We start from the raw sequence: 22988 nt of genomic DNA, 5'->3' as shown, positions 1-22988 counted from the left end.
TTCAGTTTCTCCACATCCTTACCCACACTTGTTATTTTCTTTCTTTTTTTTTTTTAAAGATTTTATTTATTTATTTGACAGAGAGAGAGAGTGGCAGGCAGAGGGAGAGTGAGAAGCAGGCTCCCCACTGAGCAGGGAGCCCGACGTGGGGCTCGATCCCAGGACCCTGGGATCATGACCTGAGCCGAAGGCAGACGCTTAACCGACTGAGCCATTCAGGAGCCCCGTTATTTTTGATTTTGTTGTGTTTTCAATAGTAACCATCCTAATGGATGTGAAGAGGTATCATTCTGGTTTCTATTTGCATCTTCCTAATGGTCAGTGATGTTGAGCATTCTTTTCAGGTGCTTATTGGAAATTTGTGTATGTTTTTTAGAGAAATGTCTATTCAAGTCCTTTCCTTGTTTTTTAATTGGATTTTGTTGTTGGTCTTTATTCTGGATACTGACTCCTTATATATATTATTTGAAAATATTTTCTCTCATACTGTGGGCTGTCATTTTACTCTGCTGATAGTGTCCTTTGGTGCACAAATGTTTTAAATTTGGATGAAGTCCAATTTATCTATTTTTTTTCTCTTGCTTGTGCTTTTTGTGTCCTATCCAAAAAATGATTGCCAAATGCAGTGTCATGAAGCTTTTGTCCTATGTTTCTTCTAAGAGTTTTAAAGTTTTATTTCATATATTTAGATCTTTGATCCATTTTAAGTTAATTTTTTTGTATATGGTGTTAGATAAAGGTCCAACTTAATTCTTTTGCATGTAGATATCTGGTTTCTCCAACAACAAAGCCTATTATTTTCTAATTGAGTGGTCTTGGTACTCTTGATGAAAATAATGTGATCCTATATCCACAGGATTATTTTTGGACTCTCTGTTCTACTCCATTAGTATATACATCTGTCTTTATGCCAGTATCACACTGTTTTGATTACTGTAGTTTTGTAGTAAACTTTGAAATTGGGAAGTGTGAGAGCTTTAACTTTTTCCTTTTCAAGATTGTTTTGGTTGTGTGGGGTCCCTTGAGATTCCATATGAACTTTAGGACCGATTTTTCTGTTTCTGCAAAAAATGTCATTGGGATTTTGATAGGGGTCGCACTGAATCTGTAGATCACTTTGGGTAGTATTGACCTCTTAACAATATTAAGTCTTCCAGTCTGTGAACACAGAATGTTTTTCCATTCGTCTGTGTCTTCTTTGCTTTCCTTCAGCCGCCTTTTTTAATTTTCAGTGTATAAGTCTTTTGACTTCTTGGTTTATTTCTATTTTATTCTTTTTGATGCTATTGTAAATGAAATTTTTTTTTTTAAGATTTATTTATTTTGAGAGAGAGAGAGAGTGGGGGTGGGTAGGGGCAGAGGGAGAGAGAGAATCTCAAGCAGACTTCCCGCTGAGTGTGGAGCCCAACATGGGGCTCGATCTCACAACCCTGAGATCATGACCTGAGCTGAAATCAGGAGTTGAAAGCTTAACTGACTGAGCCACCCAGGCATCTCTGGAATTGTTTTCTTAATTTCCCTTTTGGATTGTTCATTGTTAGTGTATAGAAATGCAGTTGATTTTTCTGTGTTGACTTCATATCCTGCTACTTTGCTGAATTCATTTATTAGTCCTAAAGGTTTTTTTGTTTTTTTTTTTTGTAGACACTTTAGATTTTCTGCATATAAGATCATATCATCTAAAATATAATTTTACTTCTTTCCAAAATGGATGCCTTTTATTTCTCTTTCTTGGCTGATTACTCTGACTAGGACTTCCAGTACTATGTGGAATACAAGTAGCAAATGCAGGCATTTTTACCTTGTTTCTGATCTTAGAGGAAAAGCTTTCAGTCTTTCACTATTGAGTATGAGGTTCACTGTGGGTTTTTCCTAAATGGCTTTTATTATGTTTAGATTGTTTCCTTTTATTCCTAGTTTGTTGAGTGTTTTTATCATGAAAGGTATTGGATTTTGTCAAATGCTTTTTCTGTATCAGTTGAGATGATCATATGTTTTTTTTTTTTTAAGATTTTTTATTTATTTATTTGAGAGAGAGAGAATGAGAGAGCATGAGAGGGAGGAGGGTCAGAGGGAGAAGCAGACTCCCTGCCGAGCAGGGAGCCCGATGCGGGACTCGATCCCGGGACTCCAGGATCATGACCTGAGCCGAAGGCAGCCGCTCAACCGACTGAGCCACCCAGGCGCCCTGATCATATGTTTTTTTCCTCCATTCTGTTAGTGTGTATTACATTTGATTTTTCATATTTTTTTAAAAAGATTTTATTTATTAATTTGAGAGAGAGGGAAAGAGAGAATGAGCAGGGGGAGAGGCAGAGGGAGAGGGAGAAGCAAACTCCCTGCTGACCCGGGAGCCCGATGTGGGGCTCAATCCCAGGACCTGGAGATCATGACCTGAGCCCAAAGGCAAGCGCTTAACCATCTGAGCCACCCAGGCTCCCCTGATTTTTCGTATGTTCAGTCATTCTTGCATTCCAGGAATAAATCTCACTTGGTCCTGGTGTACAGTCCTTTTAATATGCTGCTGAATTTGGTTTGCTAGTATTTTGTTGGTGATTATCTGCATTAGTGTTTTTAAGGGATATTGGTTTGTGGTTCTCTTGTCTTGTGTTGTCTGGCTTGGTATCAGGGTAATGTTGGCTTCATAGAATAACTTAGGAGAAATACAGTTGATTCTTGTATATTGCTCTTACACCTACAACCTTGCAAAACTGAATTATTAGTTCTACTTTTATGGCTACTGTATAGATACAGGTGGAACAGGGACCCACATCACTTGGCTATACAGCAAATACCTGGCTTCCAGGTTGGGGCTGAGGCAGATGATCACTGGTTACGGGGAGTTGTTATGGTATCAGAAGCTGAGTCCCCTTTTCCCTTTGAGGTTACCTAAGTCTCAGAAAACTTGACACTATGGGCAGGTGAACATGTGCTTAGACAAGGCATTCTCTTCTGAAAATGGTATGTCTTAGTTATATACAGATTAGATGGGGATGGGATTTCTCACTGAACTTAATAAAAAGTGTATTAATAACAACAGTGGTGGTGCTATTGATAATGAGCTTTCAAGGGACATTGAAGGATTGAAGCTAGGGAATAAAGGGAAACCAGGCCAGTGATATTTCATTGAAGACAAGGAAAAGAGTGTCCAAGATTTATATTCCTTTGTATAAATCTTGGGGTATATTTTATTTCTTAATAATAAATTCTGATTAGGGAGTTACTCTGAGTTTACTGTCTCCCATATTGCATAATTGCCTAAGGTGATCAAACCATCTGAAATCCTGAATCATCACTTAAGAATCTGAATTTTAAATACTGTTTCTTTTTTTTATATTTCTTTTTTTATTATTATGTTCAATTAGCCAGCATATAGTATATCATTAGTTTTTGATGTAGTGTTCAGTGATTCATTAGTTGTGTATAACACCCAGTGCTCACCACATGTGCCCTCCTTAATACCCATCATCGTGTTACCCCATCCCCCCACCCCTCTCCCCTCTGAAACCTTCAGTTTGTTTCTAAATCCTCTTTCTTTTTAACATCCTTAATATTGGTCCCTTCCTGATTATTATTTTCATCTAAACCTATACATGAAATTATATCAGTTTTATGGAGTTCCTTTACTTATTACAAAAACTTGAATGCATGTGATTAATTATAAACTGTATTTTTCCTGTTTTACTTGTTATATTTTTTGTGTTTATGACTTATTAATGTTTTTGGAGCTTGCACCCATTTAAAAACAGTTCTTGAAGTTCTTGAATGAAGCATCTCAGTAGAAACTGAAGATGGCTTTGTGGACAATATTGTTAGGACACCATGTCCTAAATGTACGTATCATAATTATGTTTTTTGAAAAATTTCTTACAGGCAAAATGTCAGCATTATAAGGAAAAACGAATGGAGCAACAAGAGACTATTGCTTCTTTGCAAAAGGATATCTATAGATTAACAAAGGAGGAAGAAGAGCGCATTGTCACTCAAAACAGAGTGTTTGCTTATCTCTGCAAAAGAGTTCCTCATACCATCTTGGATAGACAGTAATGTATCCTATATAAACTGATATGTAGCTAGATTCACTATCATTTTTTAAACAGATTTTATGCTTGGGAATGGTTATATCTCTTATAAACTGGAGGAGTCTTCTTCCCACTCTTCTCTACTGCCCCTCCCCGTCCCCTCCCAAAGGAAGAAACTGGTCATTTGGCCTGGAGAAGTTCATGCTAGATTTTGCTTCCTTACTGGGTCATTTAATTTATTCCTTTGTCTCCTCTATTTCTCTAAACTGGAAGTTAGAGCTAAACTCAGATACAAATATTTTTTGGCAAAATACTTCATAGGTGGTAATGTATGCTTCTAACTGTAACATATCAGGAGGCACATATTGTCTAGTTGACTTACTCTTAAGGATGCTAAGATTGTTCAGGGGGTTAAATAGTAATCTACTCCTTCCGCTATAAAATTCCCCATCATTCCTTCATCTAATGGTTGACCCAATTGATGATTTTGCAAGACGGTGAGTTTTCAGTTCTCTTGTCGTCCCCCCCCCACCCCTGAATTCTTCCATTAAAAAAAGCTTTTCCTATTGACTAGGGGCTGTTTGGTTGCCCTATGTGGTTTGTTACAGGGAAGGTAGAATTCTCAGTTCTTTCATTTTAATTCCCACTCTTTAGAGTAAGGAGTTGATGCCCTTATGATTTCCAGTGATAAGCAATATGATTTTTTGTTTGTGGCTATCCTCTCTTTTTTCAAATGTTATTATTAACTCCTGGATTTTAATGATCATATTATTCTGTCTTTGGCCAATGGGAACTTCTTCATGTTGGTATTATACACTTTTGACCCAACCTCATTAATCTTTGTTAGATTTCTTACTTTTAGGCAGAAGGCATATTCTATACATTTTTTTTTTTTTGCCCCAGAGCTCTTTTGGGGATGAATTCAGATATTTGTTAAAGCTAACACTAAACATTTAGAATTAACTAAATTAAATTTAAGATTAATTAATTAGATATTTCTTTTAGTCCCGAATGGTTTTTAGAGACCACAGTTTGGTGTTGGGGTTGCTTGTCATGCTTATAATGTTTATTATGTTGTCATTGGTTTAGGACTTTTTAGAAGAGTACAAGGAATTATGTGTATTTCTGGAAAAAAACAAATCATTAATTTTTTTCCAGCTGAAGTTAACATTACAGGATTTTTATTTAAACTCTGATTCTATTGTAACTTTCCTTTTATACTAGAAATCCTTATTCCTAAGAACAACATTATATAACTATTTATTTGCTTTATTATATAACATATAAAAATAGCTTCAAAATAATACCATAATTACTGCTAACAATAAGTCTACTTTATGAAATTTAAATTTCTTTGCAATTATCTTTGACATTAATAATATATTATAGGATACAAATACAGTGTTCTAAAATATTTTGAAATATTTCTTTGTATGTTTGTGTCACCAAATTAATATACAGTTAGATATGTTTCAATTTGTTTTCAATGTTTAGGGATTGCTTTTTTATTTTCCATTTACTTTTTTTTTTTATTCTTATGTTAATCCCCATACATTACATCATTAGTTCTAGATGAAGTGTTCCATGATTCATTGTTTGTGCATAACACCCAGTGCTCCATGCAGAACGTGCCCTCCTCAATACCCACCACCAGGCCAACCCATCCTCCCACCCCCTCCCCCCCAGAACCCTCAGTTTGTTTTTCAGAATCCATCGTCTCTCATGGTTCGTCTTCCATTTACTTTTGAATATGTAAGACATTGATACAATTCCAAAGTCAAAACTAATTATTTATATTCAGAAAAGTTGTGTTTTCATTTCTGTCCCCTTGACCCCATTCCTTACCTTCCCCTCTAGGTAATTTTAAATGTTTTGTGTTATCTTTGGCAAATACAAGCAGTATGGATATTATATTCATATTTCCCCTTTTTGTATAAAAGGTAGCACCATGTTTTTTTCACTTAATAGTATAAACTAATTACATTCTAACTAGTCTTAAGTATTTACATAGTAGGACTGGGGATCTTTACTAACTAGGTATTTCTGTTTTACTATAAAAATAAATGAGGTCTCATATAAATTAAAAACAAGTTAAGACTATAGATTTTGATAATTATTTAAGAAAGAATACACACATATAATTTTCATCCTTTTGAAGGAAGAACAAGGACAAAAATTTAAAAATTACAATTAAAATACCATAAAAATAGAGATAGGTGTGAATAAATTTTGAAAAGGGAAAAGCAGAGAAAGAAAAATAAGGGTAAGGAAGAACAAAAAGAAGGAAAGAGAGACAATTACAGTGGGAGAAATAGGGGAGTAAGAGACATGGAGGAAGGGGAATGAAAACAAGTACAAAAACCAGCCAATTTGAGTGAGTCAGACAGTGAGTAAAAGAGAAGCATTGAGATAACTTATCATGTACCATATGAAGTCAAGCTAATTCAGTTGTGAATTTATCTGATGACCTAGAGATTCTCTATTTGATTTGATTTTTAATAAAGCTAATTTTCAGTTTGAGACACAGAACTTAAAAATTGTGAATTAACCTTATTAGAAATACATGAGTTGTAACTACTACAACTATTGTTAAAAGTTAGAAAGGCAAAAAAAAAGTTACAAAGGCATTGGGAAAAACAATATAGAACATACACAGATGAGTAAAACTATGTTTCATGCCATTTATGGATCTGATAGTCTAACTGAGTAGATAGACACATACTGAGGTAAATAAAATACAAGGCAGATAGTGGTATGTGCTACAGTGATGGGGCAAATAGGATACTAAGTGGGCATGACAGGAGAGATTCATTTCCTTTGAGGAATATGGTAATGACCAGAAAGGCTTCATGAAGGAGATAACTTATAAACTAGATTATTAGGAACTATAGAATTTTAGTAGGCAGAGGTAAGGGAAAGATTTTTTTTGTTTTGTTTTAAGATTTGATTTATTTATTTGACAGAGAGATAGCGAGAGCAGGAACACAAGCAGGGAGAGTGGGAGAGGGAGAAGCAGGCTTCCTGCTGAGCAGGGAGCCCAATGCGGGCCTCGATCCCAGGACCCTGGGATCATGACCTGAGCCGAAGGCAGACGCTTAATGACTGAGCCACCCAGGTGCCCCAAAACCCCAGGATTTCTGATCAAAGAGATTAAACCCAGAGATAGAAAGACAAGTTAATAATCTCTTGTAATAGCCAAGGTTGGAGATTGCAAAGGCCTGAATTAGGGCTAAAAGAAAGGAGAGCTATTGGTAAGATAGGAATTGTCAAGACTAACTGGCTGTAGATACTGAAAGAAGGACAGGAGTCAAAGATAGCCAGATTTCAAGCTGGGTTTGGGGAAGAGGGATGGAAAATGATGAATTCATTTATGGACATGTGCTTAGGCACCTTTTGTCAGCCGTGTAGAGATATCAGGCCTGTAGTTAGAAGGGTCAAACTCCAGAGAACTTCCATATTTCAGATAAAGGAAGAAAGTAGGCAGAAGAGGAGTTACATTTGGATGTCAGAATAACTAAGGAACAAAAGTATTTCAGGAAGGAGAGGTGATAAGTGTTACATGCTTCCTCATCAATGTTTGCCTTCTCACTGTCTTACTCAGAATTCTCAGTTTGACACACAATTAAGTCCTCCCTAAAAATTTATTGAAGGTATCCGGTAACAATCAGAATGAATGAAGTTTGCTGTGAAGGAAAAGATAGAGATGAAATGGTAGTGTAAGGGGGGTAGTCGGGGGTGAGAGGGTTTTTGAAGGATATAAAGGAAATTAAAGCATTTTTACAGGATAATATGAAAGCTGGTATGCGTTGAGATGGAGAAAGATTGAGAGAAAGAATAATCCAGAAAGTTGAAATATTAAAAGCACAATTGGTTGAATTAGCTCTGAAAAAAAGAGGAAGTTTCCCAAGGTGGGGAAATAGTATAAATTCTTGCTTTAAGAAGAATAACATGTGAGGGCGCCTGGGTGGCTCAGTTGGTTAAGCGACTGCCTTCGGCTCAGGTCATTATCCTGGAGTCCCAGGATCGAGTCCCGCATCGGGCTCCCTGCTCAGTGGGGAGTCTGCTTCTGCTTCTGACCCTCTCTCCTCTCGTGTTCTCTCTCTCATTCTCAGATGAATAAATAAAATCTTAAAAAAAAATTTTTTTTCTAAAAAAAAAATATCATGTGAAAACATAGTGTTATTTTTTTCTTTGAGGATTTTTTAATCTACAAAAGCAGTACAGGTTTATAAAATTTCAAACAATATAAAAGCATGTAAAGTAAAATATATCTGCTTACTCCTCCTATTTCCCGTATTCCAGAGATAATCACTTTTGATAGTTTGGTTTGTGTCCTTCCTAGTGTTTAACAATAGGAGTGCCATTGACATTTTGGGTGGGATGGTTCTTTGTGTAGTATAGCTGTCAGTTTTGTTGATGAACTTTTAGCATCCTGCGCCCTCCCCAACTAGTCAATGTGACAACCAAGACTATCCCCTAGGTTACGGTATTATCACCCAGTTAAGAACTCACAGAGTTTTTATGCAATACAAATACAACTTCACATACAATTAGTTCTTTTTAAAACAAAAATAGAGGGGCGCCTGGGTGGCTCAGTTGGTTAAGCAACTGCCTTTGGTTCAGGTTGTCATCGGGATCAAGCCCCACATCGAGCCCCAGGGAGCCTGCTTCTCCCTATCCCTCTGCAGCTCCCCCTGCTTGTGCTCACTCTCTCTGTCAAATAAATACATAAAATCTTAAAAAATAAATAAATAAAACACAAATAAAGTAATACTCTACATTTGGCTCTTACTTTTTTTCCTTATCAATTTTTATTAGGACATACAAATTTACATATATTATTTCTTCTACACTTCATTGTCTTCCAAAGAGTGGATGTGTTATTATTTATTTAACTTTTCTCTTATTGAAGAACATATACAACATTTACAATGTTTCTGGGTTTTCACTCTTGTAAATAATGGTGCAGTGAACAACTTTGTTCATTTTGAGTTATAAGTTCGAACAAATATTGCTGTGGGAGCAGTTGCTAGAGGTAGAACTGGGACAAAGAAAATATTCATTTAATATGTTGAGATATAATGTTTGTGGTTATTTTAAAATCCATACTTCAAAATTAAAATATATGGCTTAGTATAATACTTCTGACAAAAATCATTTAAATTTTTTTTTTTAAATTTGCTAGATAACCTGTACCTTTATTGCTGTAATTTGAAATTATGTAGAGAGAATAGTATAGTAAATGGTCCAATACCACACTTTGAAAATTTAGTTTATCTTCTGTTTTCTAGGTTGCTTTGCCTAATTGATTACTATGAATGTAAAATTAGAAAATTGCGTAAACAAAGGTAAGTCTAATCCTGTTTACAATTTTTAAAGTTAATTACCCAGTCATGAATTACACCAAAAGTTTTTATAGTCTTTTGAAACTTTAAATATGCTTTGGAAATCGACCTAATATGTAACTATGAATTTCTTTTTTTATAAAGACTTTGAAGACTTTTACTTTTTATGTTAAAATGTATTGTTGCATTCATTTTAAAATATTCATATTTAATAATCACCAAAATATTTGTCACAGAAGAAATAGTATTTGTTTTAGTTTGTTGAAGCATTATAATTTGTCTACTGTTGTCATCTAGCTACTGGACAGTTACTGAGTATATCCACAGACTGCATAGGATTAGACTAGCTGCCCACCGAAGTGCACCATCATTAGTGTGCAGATTTATAGGAGATAAAGACAAACTGTCTTAGTGACAAATCAAACATATAGAGTAAAACACACTTGTCACCTCTGATTAAAAAAATAAGGGTAAAGATAAAGATAATGGTCTTTTTTTTTTTTTTTAAAGATTTTATTTATTTATTTGACAGCGAGAGAGATAGCTAGAGCAGGAACACAAGCAGGGGGAGTGGGAGAGAGAGGCAGGCTTCCTGCCGAGCAGGAAGCCCGATGCGGGACTCGATCCCAGGACCCCAGGATCATGACCTGAGCCGAAGGCAGACGCTTAACGACTGAGCCACCCAGGCGCCCAAGATAATGGTCTTTGACTAACCTAAAATAACTGAGGGATATCTAAGGCCAAATAATCCAAAGTGCTTTAAGGTCATTAAAACAGCTGTTTTGTTTCATTGTTTATAGATGGAATAATTCTTTTAACAAATATTTGAGCACCTACCTCGTGCCATGTTGTTTTAGGTACTTAGGATACCGTAATAAACAATGCAGATAAATTCTCCATTTTTGTCAGGTGTACATTCTTGTATTCTCTCCCCAAGAATAATGACTTTCCAGAAACACAGCAGGACAAATGGCAGAGCTGTGCTGGTTGCTGATTCCTCTAGCACCTTGGGGACTCTAAAAAAACAAAAACAAAAAAAACAACCAACCAACCAACAAAACCTAGCATGCAGGGGAGAAAGAAGTGAAAAAGGGAGGAAGGGAAGACCAGAAGAATACAACTAATGATAGAGCAATTCCTTGTTTCATTCTATTCAGAAAGTAGCATTATATCAAGTAACTTCAGAGACCTCCTGATTTCCAAATGAAACTGTGTCTTTTAGATGATAGGCATGGTGTTAGATTCTACAGAGATGAGACAAAGTTTTGGATATGATTCTTACCTTCTAAGATTTTACAGTCTAGTAAGGGAGATAAAATGTAAACACATTAATAATTAAGAAAAATAATAGGAGATTAAAAAACACTAATACACATAATGTCATTATAGAGTAATTATTAAAAATTGTACAGACAGTAATATAGGAGTTTAGAACAAGAACAAAATAGTTTTGGATGGAGTGACCAGAGAAGCCTTTACAAAGCAGATGAGGGTTGGGCTTGAGCTTGAAGGATAAGTAAAATTTGGGAAAGTAGAAAGGCAAAAAAGGTAGTCATTTTAGACCACTTGGATGCTATGAGCAAAAGTGCATAGATATGGAAGTGTAGATTTTTTTATGGCACTGTGATTAAACCAGTTTGGCTGGAGTTCAAGGCATTTGTTGGTATATTATAGATAGACGTAGTAATCTATAGAGAGCAGTCTTTCACATACTGGACCAAGTAGGCTGTAAATGAATGAGAAGGCATCATTTGCCTTGGAAAGAAGGAAGGCACTTTTTCCTTTAATACTGAAAAACTGGGTGATGAGGTTATAGATATGTAGATTAGTCAGGATTCTCAAGAGAAACAGAACCAATAGGATGTACATTTATGTGGGTAGAAAAATTTAAAGGAATTGGTTTTGATTGTGAGGCAGGCCTGCAGGCTAGAGACCCAGGGAAGAGTTCCTTGTTGTGGGTCTCAGTCTTTGTTCTTAAGGCCTTTAATTGCATGAGGCCTACTCACATTATGAAAGATTCTTTACTTAAAGTCTCTTGATTTAAATGTTAATCATATCTAAAAAATGCCTCATAGCAATATCTAGACTGGTGTTTGACCAAACAGCTGGGCACCAACTTGACACTAAAATGGATAGTCATAGTATGTAAGAGTAAAAAGAAGGAAAATGAAGAATTTAATGGCTTGAAAGGTTGCAAACTTAAGCTTACACAATCAAGAAAATAATGAAAGTGAGTGAAGCAGGCTAGGTGAGGACTGTGGCAAATTGGATGGCTATCTACCATCTGTCTGAAGGGGGCCATTACTTACACACTCTAGCCAGCTGATACCTTGTAAGAATGTGAGTTCAGTGTGGCTAGATTTGCTGGGTTTTCGAGATTTATAAATGAAATAAGATTTTTAATATTCACAATTAATGATTTAAAAAATATTTTATGGTCCACAGAGAACAAACTGATGGTTGCCAGAGAAAAGGGGAGTGGGAGGTGGCCAGAATGGGTAAGGAGAGAAGGATATGAGGCTTCCACTTATGGAATGAATAAGTCATGTGAATAATAGGGAAAGCGTAGGGAATATAGTCAATGATATTGTAATAGTGTATGGTGATAGAAGGTAGCTACACTTGTGAGCATAGAGAACATACAGAGAAGTTGAATCACTATGTTGTACGCCTGAAACTAATGTAACATTGTATGTCAACTGTAGTCATAAAAAATTTAAAAAGAAAAAACAAAAATATTATATGGTCCAAACTGAATATCAATTGCAACCTTTGGGCTATGTCTTTAGTAAATTCTAATCTAGATTTAGGTGTTTGCAAACTTTTCTGTAATGGGCCAGACAGTAAATATTATAGGCATTTTAGGCTGTATAATCTCACAACTCTTCAAGCCTGCTCTTGTAGCACAAAGGCAGCCACAGATGATATGTAAATGAATTGGCATGGCTGTGTTCTGTAAAACTCTAATTACAAAAATCCACAGCCTGCATGTAGCCCACAGGCAGCAGCTTGCTGATGGCTGACTTGATATATGATGGAGTTTGGGTTTTTAGTAAAAGTAGAGAAGATTTAGCATAGCCATCATTTGAAATCCGTCATGTGGGATATAGTATGAGAAGTTGCCTCTGAAGTTGTGCAAAGTGGGGTTCTCTGACTATAAATGATAAAAGGATTGAGTCCATTTTGGGGAGGAGTGTTGAATTTGGTTGAGGAATGAGAACGTTGGCAGAAAGGAATTCCCTTTTCACTTAGCAATCCTGTCATCACTGGCCTAGCTGAAGTGAGATAGTTTGGCTTATAAAAACCTTGCTCAGGGGCGCCTGGGTGGCTCAGTTGGTTAAGTGACTGCCTTCGGCTCAGGTCATGATCCTGGAGTCCCTGGATCGAGTCCCTGGATCGAGTCCCGCATCGGGCTCCCTGCTCGGCAGGGAGCCTGCTTCTCCCTCTGACCCTCCCCCCTCTCATGTGCTCTCTCTCTCTCATTCTGTCTCAAATAAATAAATAAAATCTTTAAAAAAAAAAAATTAATTAATTAAAAAAAAAAATAAAAACCTTGCTCAGGCCAGATATTTGGATTGAATGTCTCTCACTAAGGAAGAAGGAGATAGGAAGAAAATAGGAGCTACATTATATATAATCTTACAGATGAAAAAATTAGAAGTCATTTATACTTTGCAATGATGAAGAGTCTCCAAAGAGGAGGGTTTTTCAGGGTTCACTGACTTTATAGACCCCAATAGTCTCCTTTCTAAGAGTGAGTACAAACTTGATAGTGAGATTGTAGCAACTTCAAGGTGAATTTTGAGATCTATAAATAGGATATTATTATCACTTGAAGGAGCAGGAGTAGTGTAAAAGGAGGGTATGATTGATAAGTATTACATTACTAAAGAAAAAAAGATGAAAGAGTTGAGAGATGAAAGAGCTGAAACAGGAGAGAAAATGAGGGATTTGGAGGCCTACATAGGATACACAGGAAGCACAGGAGAAGGAGGTATGTACCTGTAGAGGTAGGGGAGCAAGACCAAGGGAAGAAGACAGATGGGACAGGGCCTCTTGCAGAGGCAAAAGCCCCTGCTTAACGCCTGTTTATTAAGCTCAGTGTTGTCTAAAGTTTTTCTCATTATGAAACACAAATATTGATATTTTTGTACCACACTTGGGGTACACACAAAGCTGTAATCAGGAGTGCCTGGTTCAAGAACTCTGACTACCCTAAACCCTACCCAGTTGTCCTGAGGCCTGAGGGGGATGAATATCTTGCCATATCTATAACTCTTTTGCACAGCACACCTATGGTACACTATTTGGGGACTCTAATTTAGGGCACAGGTTTGGGAAGACTTCCAGAGGGTCTTGTGAAGGGAGTTTCAGAATACTATGGACTGGTATTACTTTCTGTCTCCATATATGAGCAAACTCGGAAAGGAGTCAGCAATCAAGGCAGTAGAAATGTGAATACAAGAGTTAACAAGTTGGAAGTCTTAGAAAACTGCAAATGTGCTATAGTCTCTGAAACAGGAAAAGTACATGTTAAAATGATAGGCTTTCAGCTATGTAATTTTACTTTTTTTTTTACCCAGTGTTACTGCATCAATATAGATTACATGAAATATATTGCTAGTTATTTCTGTTAGTATTTCCCTGACTTGGTGGATACGTTGAAGAGCCAAGGAAAGTAACATAGGAATAAAACCTATTAGGCTCACATTTTCTTCTCAGATGTCAGAGACACTTGAAAAATTACCCTAGGGAAAATGGTTCTGTAGTGAATTAGTAGTTAAGTGAAGCTCCCTTGTTTAATTCCATCTTTCTCTTTAGATAGAAATTTTATTTATTTATTTATTTTTTTTAAAGGTTTTATTTATTTATCTGAGAGAGAGAATGGGAGACAGAGAGCATGAGAGGGGGAGGGTCAGAGGGAGAAGCAGACTCCCTGCTGAGCAGGGAGCCCGATGTGGGACTCGATCCCGGGACTCCAGGATCATGACCTGAGCTGAAGGCAGTCGCTTAACCAACTGAGCCACCCAGGTGCCCCTAGATAGAAATTTTAAAAATGGTCTTGGATAATGGAAGCAGGTAACTTTGGAAGTTCATTTCTGATTTCCTGGACATGAGTGCTTTAATATATTTTACTTACTTTTAACACCAATGCTGTGAGGTAGATGTGATAGATACTTCTCTGACAGAAGACAAATTCTGAGAGATTGATCTATTCAAATAGCATCGGGTTAATGGTGTCAGCACTTGAATTGGGACTATTAAATCTGTTGCCTTGTCTACTCATACTGTGTATTTTTTTCGTATAGGTTTTTTGGTGACCTAAAAGTACTAGAAAGAAAAAACAGTATGCTATGTTTCTTTATTCATTCAAAAAGTGGTTTTTTCACCCCCTTTATGCCCCATACTCTTCTAGGTAGTTGAGATGCAATGGTGAACAAAACGAAGTTCTGGTCCACATGGATCTTATGTTTTAATTTAAGGTGATAGTGAACAGATATGTACTGTAATACTGGGTAGTAGTATGTTCTAGTACCATTCTCTCTGAGAACAAGTAGGAAATTTGGCTTAAATTTTAATTCATGTTTAGGTTATCAAACATTTATTGGGTTGATTTTTGTTAGCTGTATTTTTTCCTTTGAAGATAGATTTTTCATAAGTACGCACTATGTATCTTTTCACAGGCAATATAAAGAAAATGAAAGTCTGTCAGAAGAAGAAAAAGACTACAGAAGTTTGGATGCCTCACCAACTTATAAAGGCCTTCTAATGGTAAGGGGACTACAAGACTAATTACTTTTTTATAAAGTAAAATAATAATCTAGGAAGTAAAATAATAATCTAGGAAAGTTAACTACTTTTCTATGAAATGTGTTGAAGTCATTACAGAATCAACTCAAGGAATCGAAATCCAAGATTGATGCACTTTTAAGTGAAAAGCTGAATCTCCAAAAAGATTTGGAAACCAGGTGAGAGAAACTTAAGTAATTTTTATTTAACTTTTAGAAAGTAAACACATATTGGAATTTGGGGTGTTAAATGAATCTTTCCAGCTCCTTTACTGTAAAACTAATCTTGGAAACCTCATACTTCTTTATAACCATTTTAGTTAGTTGTATCTCATATGATGTAAGGAACAAGAACACACGTAGGTAGGGAAGGGAAGTGAGAATATAGGAGCCCACATTGAAAAAGATAAAACTGGGTGGGAACGCAGAGTAGATTCAGATTTATATCAGCAGGTTTCACATTCCCAAATTTCTTTATAATGTCTTACTATCTTATCCCTGTGTTGTGAGAGGAGAAGAAAACTAAAAAGTTTAAATGTCATACAACAAGGTATATTTATATGTAGCATGCCACCACAAAAGCATGACATTCTGTACATTGACAAGGAATAATAAGGAATGAACATTGTTGAGATTTTTTTCATTTAACAAGTGTTTGTTGAGTACCTCTTATAAGTTGGACAGTGGTACTAAGCTCTGGTGTAATATAATGACCAAAATAAATAACTTGTTCTCATAAAGATTATATTTAAATGGAGCAGGAACTGATACCTAAAGTAGAAACCACTTACGTAAAGTTTAAAAAAACCTACCACATAATGATATGTGAATTTGTGGCTATATAAATATGTAATAAGAATTTTAAACCATGCATGGGAATAATGAACAGTGAATTTGGGATAGCGGTTACCTAATAGGGACACACATGGAGTTTTAACTATATGTATAATGTTTTAGTTAAAAAAAAAAATTCAAAACAAATCTGTCAATATTTCACTTTGGTGAAGCCGAGTAGTGGGTATACCATTGTTTATTTTACTATTCTCTCTTCTTGTCTGTACATTTGAAATATTTCACTATAAAAACAAGTAATAGATTAACAACAAACAAAATGGGTAAAAAGTTTTGAACAGGGAATACATGGAACGAGAAATTCAGTGGCCAAGAAACACCTCACTGGCAGTCATGAAATATTTTAAGGTTTCTAATAAGCATATTTGTGACAAGTAACATGGTATACCTTATTTATTAAATATCCTTATAGTTTTACTCAATAAACTGAATGCATTCAATGTGATTTATTTTCTACAGGCCCACACAGCATGAATTAAGACTTTATAAACAACAGGTGAAGAAACTGGAGAAAGCCCTTAAGAAAGACATCAAGTAATTATACCTTACCAAAGTTAACAGATTCGTTATGGTTTTGTATTATATTATTTTTATTACCTGTAAGTTTACTTCGTGCTTACCTCATAGTGGCCTTAGCTTGAAATTACCAGACTGATGGGGGAGATGACATAATAGGATATTTCTGGTTCCACAGTTTAAAAACAGTTTCTACTGTGTTGAATTTGGCTATATATTTATCTTAAGAACAAAAAAAGACATTTACCTGATGTAATAAGGGCAAAGATTTTTTTTTTTTTAAAGATTTATTTATTTATTTGAGAGAGCGAGAATGAGAGAGAGAGAGTACATGAGAGGGGGGAGGGTTAGAGGGAGAAGCAGTCTCCTTGCTGAGCAGGGAGCCCGATGCGGGACTCGATCCAGGGACTCCAGGATCATGACCTGAGCCGAAGGCAGTCGCTTAACCAACTGAGCCACCCAGGCGCCCCAAGGGCAAAGATTTTAACTAGAACATTGTCTTTGGAAGCCATAGAGGAATTGCAAGTGAATCATTGAAATTAGACATGACAAGCCCCCAATTTTTGTTGGTGCTAGTCGTGACCTGAATAATACACAGCCTTATCGCACTTCAAAAGTACTAGAATGAATGCAGTGAGCCATTCACATCTCTCACTTGTACTTTTCTTTTCTTGACTTTGAAAAGCACAGTCTCAGAGGAGTTTGAAAAAGTTGGTCCTAAATAATTGGTAGTATTTTCTGAAGATTGCCTAGGTGTACTCTTTCATTCGAGGGAATGGGACTTGAAGAGGTAGTGTGGGGAGCATTGGGAGGAAATATTTTGAAAACTATATGAGTTAATATATGCATTAGATGTATTAAGTCACTTGTATTAGCATAAGTTGATTCAATTTTCAGGGACAACTATGTTTCTTCCTTCCCATGGCAACACATGCCACTGTGAAAGGCAAATATTCTGGACATCCAAGGATTAACATACTGAGTTAAATTAAGATAGGATAGAAGGAAAACTAAAAAAGAAAAGAGAAATGGAAGGTTCGGAAAGGCTGCATTCATTAGTTCACTTTTTTCCCCTTCCTACTATTCCTTAATATTTTGGGTACCTTTAGTACTTCCTACTATTTGCTTGGCATTCTGGGTACTGGAATTGCAGTGATAAGCCAAATAGTAAGGTCCCTGACCTCATGGAGATTACATGAGGGGAGAAGGACAATGAAAAAAATAAATAAGACCATTTGGATGTAGTATAAGTACTAAGTGTAAAATAGTATGAGAGTTGCTGTTGTGTGAGTTTGGACAAGAGGTGGTGGTGACATGGTCACAGAGGGCAGTAGTGGCAAAGGTGAGAAGTGTCTGGAATATTGGAGGTAGAGCTGATAGGACTTGGTGATGGATTGGGTGGATATAGGCAGCTCAGGGGGAAAAAATCAAGACTCCTTTAAGTTTTAGGCCTGAATAACTAGATCGTTATTGGTGTCAAAATGAGATAGGAAAACTGGTTGAGAAGCAACTGGGAGAAGGAGGATGAAGGGAGTTAAAAAGAGGGGAAGGTATAGATAGATGTTATATGTGAATATATGAAAGTCTTCATAAGGAAATTAAAGCCTGAAGAAACAGTTAAGCCTGAGCCTTCTTATACTACTTTTGTTTTTTATTTATTTATTTTTATTTATTTATTTATTTTTTTAAAAGATTTTATTTATTTATTTGACAGAGAGAGACACAGCGAGAGAGGGAACACAAGCAGGGGGAGTGGGAGAGGGAGAAGCAGGCTCCCTGTGGGACTTGATCCCAGGACCCTGGGATCATGACCTGAGCCAAAGGCAGTCGCCTAACCGACTGAGCCACCCAGGTGCCCTACTACTTTTGTTGAAGAGTGGAAAGTTGTAGAAAAACATGATAGGACAAAAGGGTATGAGCTAAGTATACTGGGGGAAACTCAGATTCTTTCTTGGAGTCCCTCTGTCTCCAGAAATAAAGATGCTCCCTTTCCTCTGGGTAATGGAGGGCACCTATTACATGAGGGTCTTATGATCTGCTTCAGGAGAGGAGGAGGAGGTCAGAGAGCCTTTCCTGCACCTGCCATGTCTCAAATTCCTTTGGCTTAAAACATTTCCTATGTCAAATGGCATATTTTGGAGTGGCATGTCCTGATCCTCTTCAAAGGAACTTTACTCACTTCAAGGCAAGTATATTAGGGAAGACACACACACATATACATATGTGCACTTATGTATACATAGAGATAGGTAGTCAGTCTTCATTATTCACAGATTTCATATTCACAGATTTCATATTTGTGAATTTGCCTACCTGCTGAAATTTATTTTTAACCCTCAAATCAGTAGTTGTGGCACTTTGATGATCATGAGAGGACATGCCCAACATACACATTTCCAGCTGTTGAACAAGGTGATGATCTGTCCTCTTGTTTCAGCTCTTATAACTGTAAACAAGCATCCTTTTTATTGTCATAGTGCCACTTTTTTGTTTGTTTGTTTGCATTTTTGCACTTTTTGTTGGTGATTTCTCCAAGATGGCCACTAAGCATAATGTTGAAGTACTGTGTAGTATCCTTTCCTGGGTGGGAAGAAGGCTGTGATGTGGCTTACAGACAAAATACATGTGCTAGATAAACTTCATTTAGGCACGAGTTATAGTGCTATTATGAGTTCAATGTTAATTAATCAACAATATTAAATAAGGTGCTTTTAAACATTGACATACATAAAACAAGCTTATATATTGATCACTTGAGGAAAATGTTATCAGATGCATGCAGGAAACTGACTGTATTAACCCTAGGAGCAATGGCTCAATCTTTGCTAATTCAGTGTTTATGGTGACTTTATAGAACATAACTACCACAAATAACAAGAATCGACTGTATATGTCTTTGTTATTGTTCATTTTGGGCTATTGTCTTTATTTTTTATTTTTATTTTTTTTTTAAAGATTTTATTTATTTATTTGACAGAGAGAGAGACAGCGAGAGAGGGAACACAAGCAGGCGGAGTGGGAGAGGAAGAAGCAGGCTTCTGGCTGAGCAGGGAGACTGATGCGGGGCTCGATCCCAGGACCCTGGGATCATGACCTGAGCTGAAGGCAGACACTTCACGACTGAGCCATCCAGGCGCCCCTTGGGTTATTGTCTTTAGATTGACTTTTCACGATTAACCTTTAAAATTATGATTCAGAATTAATCCCTGCTGTATTTTTCTGTTGAATTTTGAAGAAATTAATTGTGCTTTAGAAATTTAAATTTGGAATTTAAAAAATTAATAATTTTTTTTTTAGGTTTGGAACTTTTGTAGAATTTAGATGTGGAAATAGGGAATTAGGAATGTTAGATAACTTGCCTACAATTGTACAGATGGTATGTGGAAGAACTTGGAAAGAAATTAGATCTGTACCCAGTCATTCTGACTCCAAAGCTCAAACTCTTAACCATCATACTAATTAGAACCAACAAAACACCTGATGAAAAACATTTTTTTAAGGTAAAACTTTTCAAATTCTTATTTTCTGCAATGGCAGAGGTAGAATATTTTTTAAAGAACATAAATGTTAGAGAACTAAAGAACTAAATGTTAGGCAAATAATTTAAAATAAAATACCCTGTCAGCCCAATGAATCTTCTCCATATATGTAGAAAAAATGTTTTATTACTGAATAAACATCCAACCAGACTGTGATGTACATTATAGGCAGTCTGCTAAAGAGATTACACAGCCAGAAGGAAATCTCATTCTTTTATATAGCCAGGCATGTACAATCCATTACATATATTGTATGTGAATTGTCTTTATCCTAGGGAAAAATAAAGCTTCCCGTGTTTTTTTATGATAAGCAGCAAGTTACAACCTAGAGCCAGGAGCCTAGGCTAAACTACCGCAGAGACAGGGAGATGTCTACATTTCAAAAAGGTGGTTCAAAGGCTCCTAAGAAAGAAGGACATTCCTAGGATGTAAACTTGGCAGGAGGCTTATTTAAATCTTAAAAAGATTTACATACTTCTTAAAGACACAGAGAAAGGATTTACAACTGCAAGTTTTCCAAACGAAATGCTACAAGAAAAGGAGGGGAAAGGCTCTCTCTTTCACTTTTAGAACCTGAGAAAATTCAGTTTTTGCTTTAGATTTGTTGTCTTTCAACTAACCACCTTCAATATCAAATGAGTCTATTTGATGTGGGGAAAAAATGGACTTTTCTTGTTTAATATTACAAACAAGGTTGATTATAAAATTCGGTTGCTAGGAGGTGATCAACTAGGTCTGCCAGTACAAGGTAAAGGTACTACACTAATCATTACCATTTAATTTCAATGATATTTATATTTTGCTAGGCGAAAACAGAATCAGAATCCTGTCACTCTAGTGTTGAGTTGATGTATGGCGAGGTGGTTAGGACAGTGAACCAAGCGGAAATGAACAATCAAGGCTTTATTCACTTACTACTATAGTGTAAGCAGCCAAAAAGTATTCCATTTTTAGTGTTCCATTTTCCTCTATGGAATGACACCAGGCAAGGGTCAGTGAATGACATGCTGCACTGATAGGAGGAAACATCTCACTGCCTAGGAGCCCTGCACAAAAGACTCCTGCTGTTTCATGGGCCTACTGGGAGCCTGGGAGTGGAAGATACTGAGAGCGGAGAAAAGTAGGTTAGTTAAGACTGCCCCCACCCCATAAGGAGAAGTGAAAAGTACCTTAGGGTCACCCCAATAAAGATGCCTCAGGATGGAGGCATCTGGACTAGTAATGCTGGCCTGGGAGTTGCAAGGAAAGGGAGAAGTAAGGGGGGCTGAGTTCTGGACAGCAGCTCCCTCCAGAGATTGCAGTGCATAGGCTGTGCTCCAAGTCTGGTGTGGGAGGGCAGCTTTCCCCCATGAGGCTTTCTAGGCAGAGCCTTTGTAATTGGCTGAAAGATAACATGTAGGATTTTAGCCTGGAGCTGGACTTCTCTCCTAAAGAAACAGTTGCCTTCAGAGTTGTAGCACTGGAGTTGATAGATTGAAGGGAACCACCCTTTTCATCCTAATCGTATAAAAAGTCCTAGGAATGTGGAGAAAAGGATTCAGGGAATGTATAACTCTGAGAGGCTCACACTGGTATATATATGTGTTTTGTATCTTTGTGGCAAGATAAGCAGGTTTTTTTTTTTTTTTTAAGATTTTTTTATTTATTTGACAGAGCGAGAGCAGAAGCATGGGGAGCAGCAGAGGGAGAGAGAGAAGCAGGCTCCCCGCAGAGCAGGGAGTCCCATGCGGGGCTCAATCCCAGGACCCTGGGATCATGACCTGAGTAGAAGGCAGACGCTTAACGACTGAGCCACCCAGGTGCCCCAATAAGCAGGATTTTTTATTTATTTTTATTTTTTTTTAAAGATTATTTATTTATTTATTTATTTGAGAGAGAGAATGAGATAGAGAGCATGAGAGGAGGGAGGTTCAGAGAGAGAAGCAGACTCCCTGCCGAGCAGGGAGCCTGATGCAGGACTCGATCCCGGGACTCCAGGATCATGACCTGAGCCGAAGGCAGTCGCTTAACCACCTGAGCCACCCAGGCACCCAATAAGCAGGATTTTTTAAAACAAAATTGGCATTCCACTTTTCAGCTTGTTCCTCATCTCCAGAATGGAGTCATCATGAATCATGGAAAGGCTTCATCCAGACACAGTTAAAAGCTATAAAATATCCTAACATAGAAACATATCTTATGGAGATGTCTATAGAAAACAGGAGACAGCACAGCACATTTTAAGCTGGAAGTGCAGTTTGTTGGGTTTCCCAGACTCTACAAAGAAACATAGCTGTTGCTGCTGGCTGCATGGAATAAGTATCTGTTAAGTATGTGAAGAATCCTTTAGCTACTCTTAAGGAATTTTTATGGCCTTTAGGCCCTCCTCACTGCTCTGGAGACAACAGAATAACCCTAGTATATTTCTGAGTACAGCCTATACTGCTAAAAGACATTTCTAAAGCATCAAGGAAATCATATGCAATTGGGAAATAAGGGAATGATTAGTAGTGTAAAATAGACATTACATTGTTCACAGGATTTTTCCTAGGTACAAGGAATTAGAATAGCAGTAGTACAGTTTTCAGCAAGGGGAAAACCTTTGCTAGTACATAGGCAACTGCCCCTTCAGCTCTATTTTAAGAAAATTTAAAACGAGAGGCTGCACCCAGGGCTCCCTCCTTGACCCTCCACATTAGACTCCAGGCTGGAGGCAAGTTGCACTTCCTCCCTTGCCTGTTTTAACCTCAGCTTCTTTGGCCTGGAGTTGGATCCATTTCCATCTTCATAGTCTTGGCATTCTCAAGCCAACATTTCTGCTCTGTGGTCTGTGCATTTTTAATATCCCCTGAGGGGATATTAGACATACTGGGATTGTCTAACCTCCTGAGGGACCGACCGGTGGTTGTTCTCTGGTTACAAGCTGCATCAATTTTATGTAGTCTG

General features: G+C 36.9%; 1 protein-coding gene across 5 annotated transcripts in view; it reads left to right on the top strand.

The window, feature by feature from the left end:
* The window catches only part of CEP70 (centrosomal protein 70), a 101588-nt gene that overhangs the window by 55510 nt on the left and 23090 nt on the right, over positions 1 to 22988 (top strand). For all 5 annotated transcript variants that reach the window (XM_081826981.1, XM_081827004.1, XM_081826986.1 and 2 more), the window contains 5 exons: positions 3874 to 4043; positions 9314 to 9370; positions 15052 to 15139; positions 15248 to 15336; positions 16468 to 16542. In XM_081826981.1, the coding sequence (XP_081683107.1) occupies positions 3874 to 4043; positions 9314 to 9370; positions 15052 to 15139; positions 15248 to 15336; positions 16468 to 16542 (479 nt within the window). The remainder of the gene's footprint in view (positions 1 to 3873; positions 4044 to 9313; positions 9371 to 15051; positions 15140 to 15247; positions 15337 to 16467; positions 16543 to 22988) is intronic.

This window comes from Leptonychotes weddellii, chromosome 1 (assembly GCF_054177405.1).
Source record: "Leptonychotes weddellii isolate Sample4059 chromosome 1, ASM5417740v2, whole genome shotgun sequence".
Taxonomy (NCBI): domain Eukaryota; kingdom Metazoa; phylum Chordata; class Mammalia; order Carnivora; family Phocidae; genus Leptonychotes; species Leptonychotes weddellii.
Note: the sequence above shows the minus strand (reverse complement) of the source record. Positions and strands in the feature narration are given on the sequence as shown.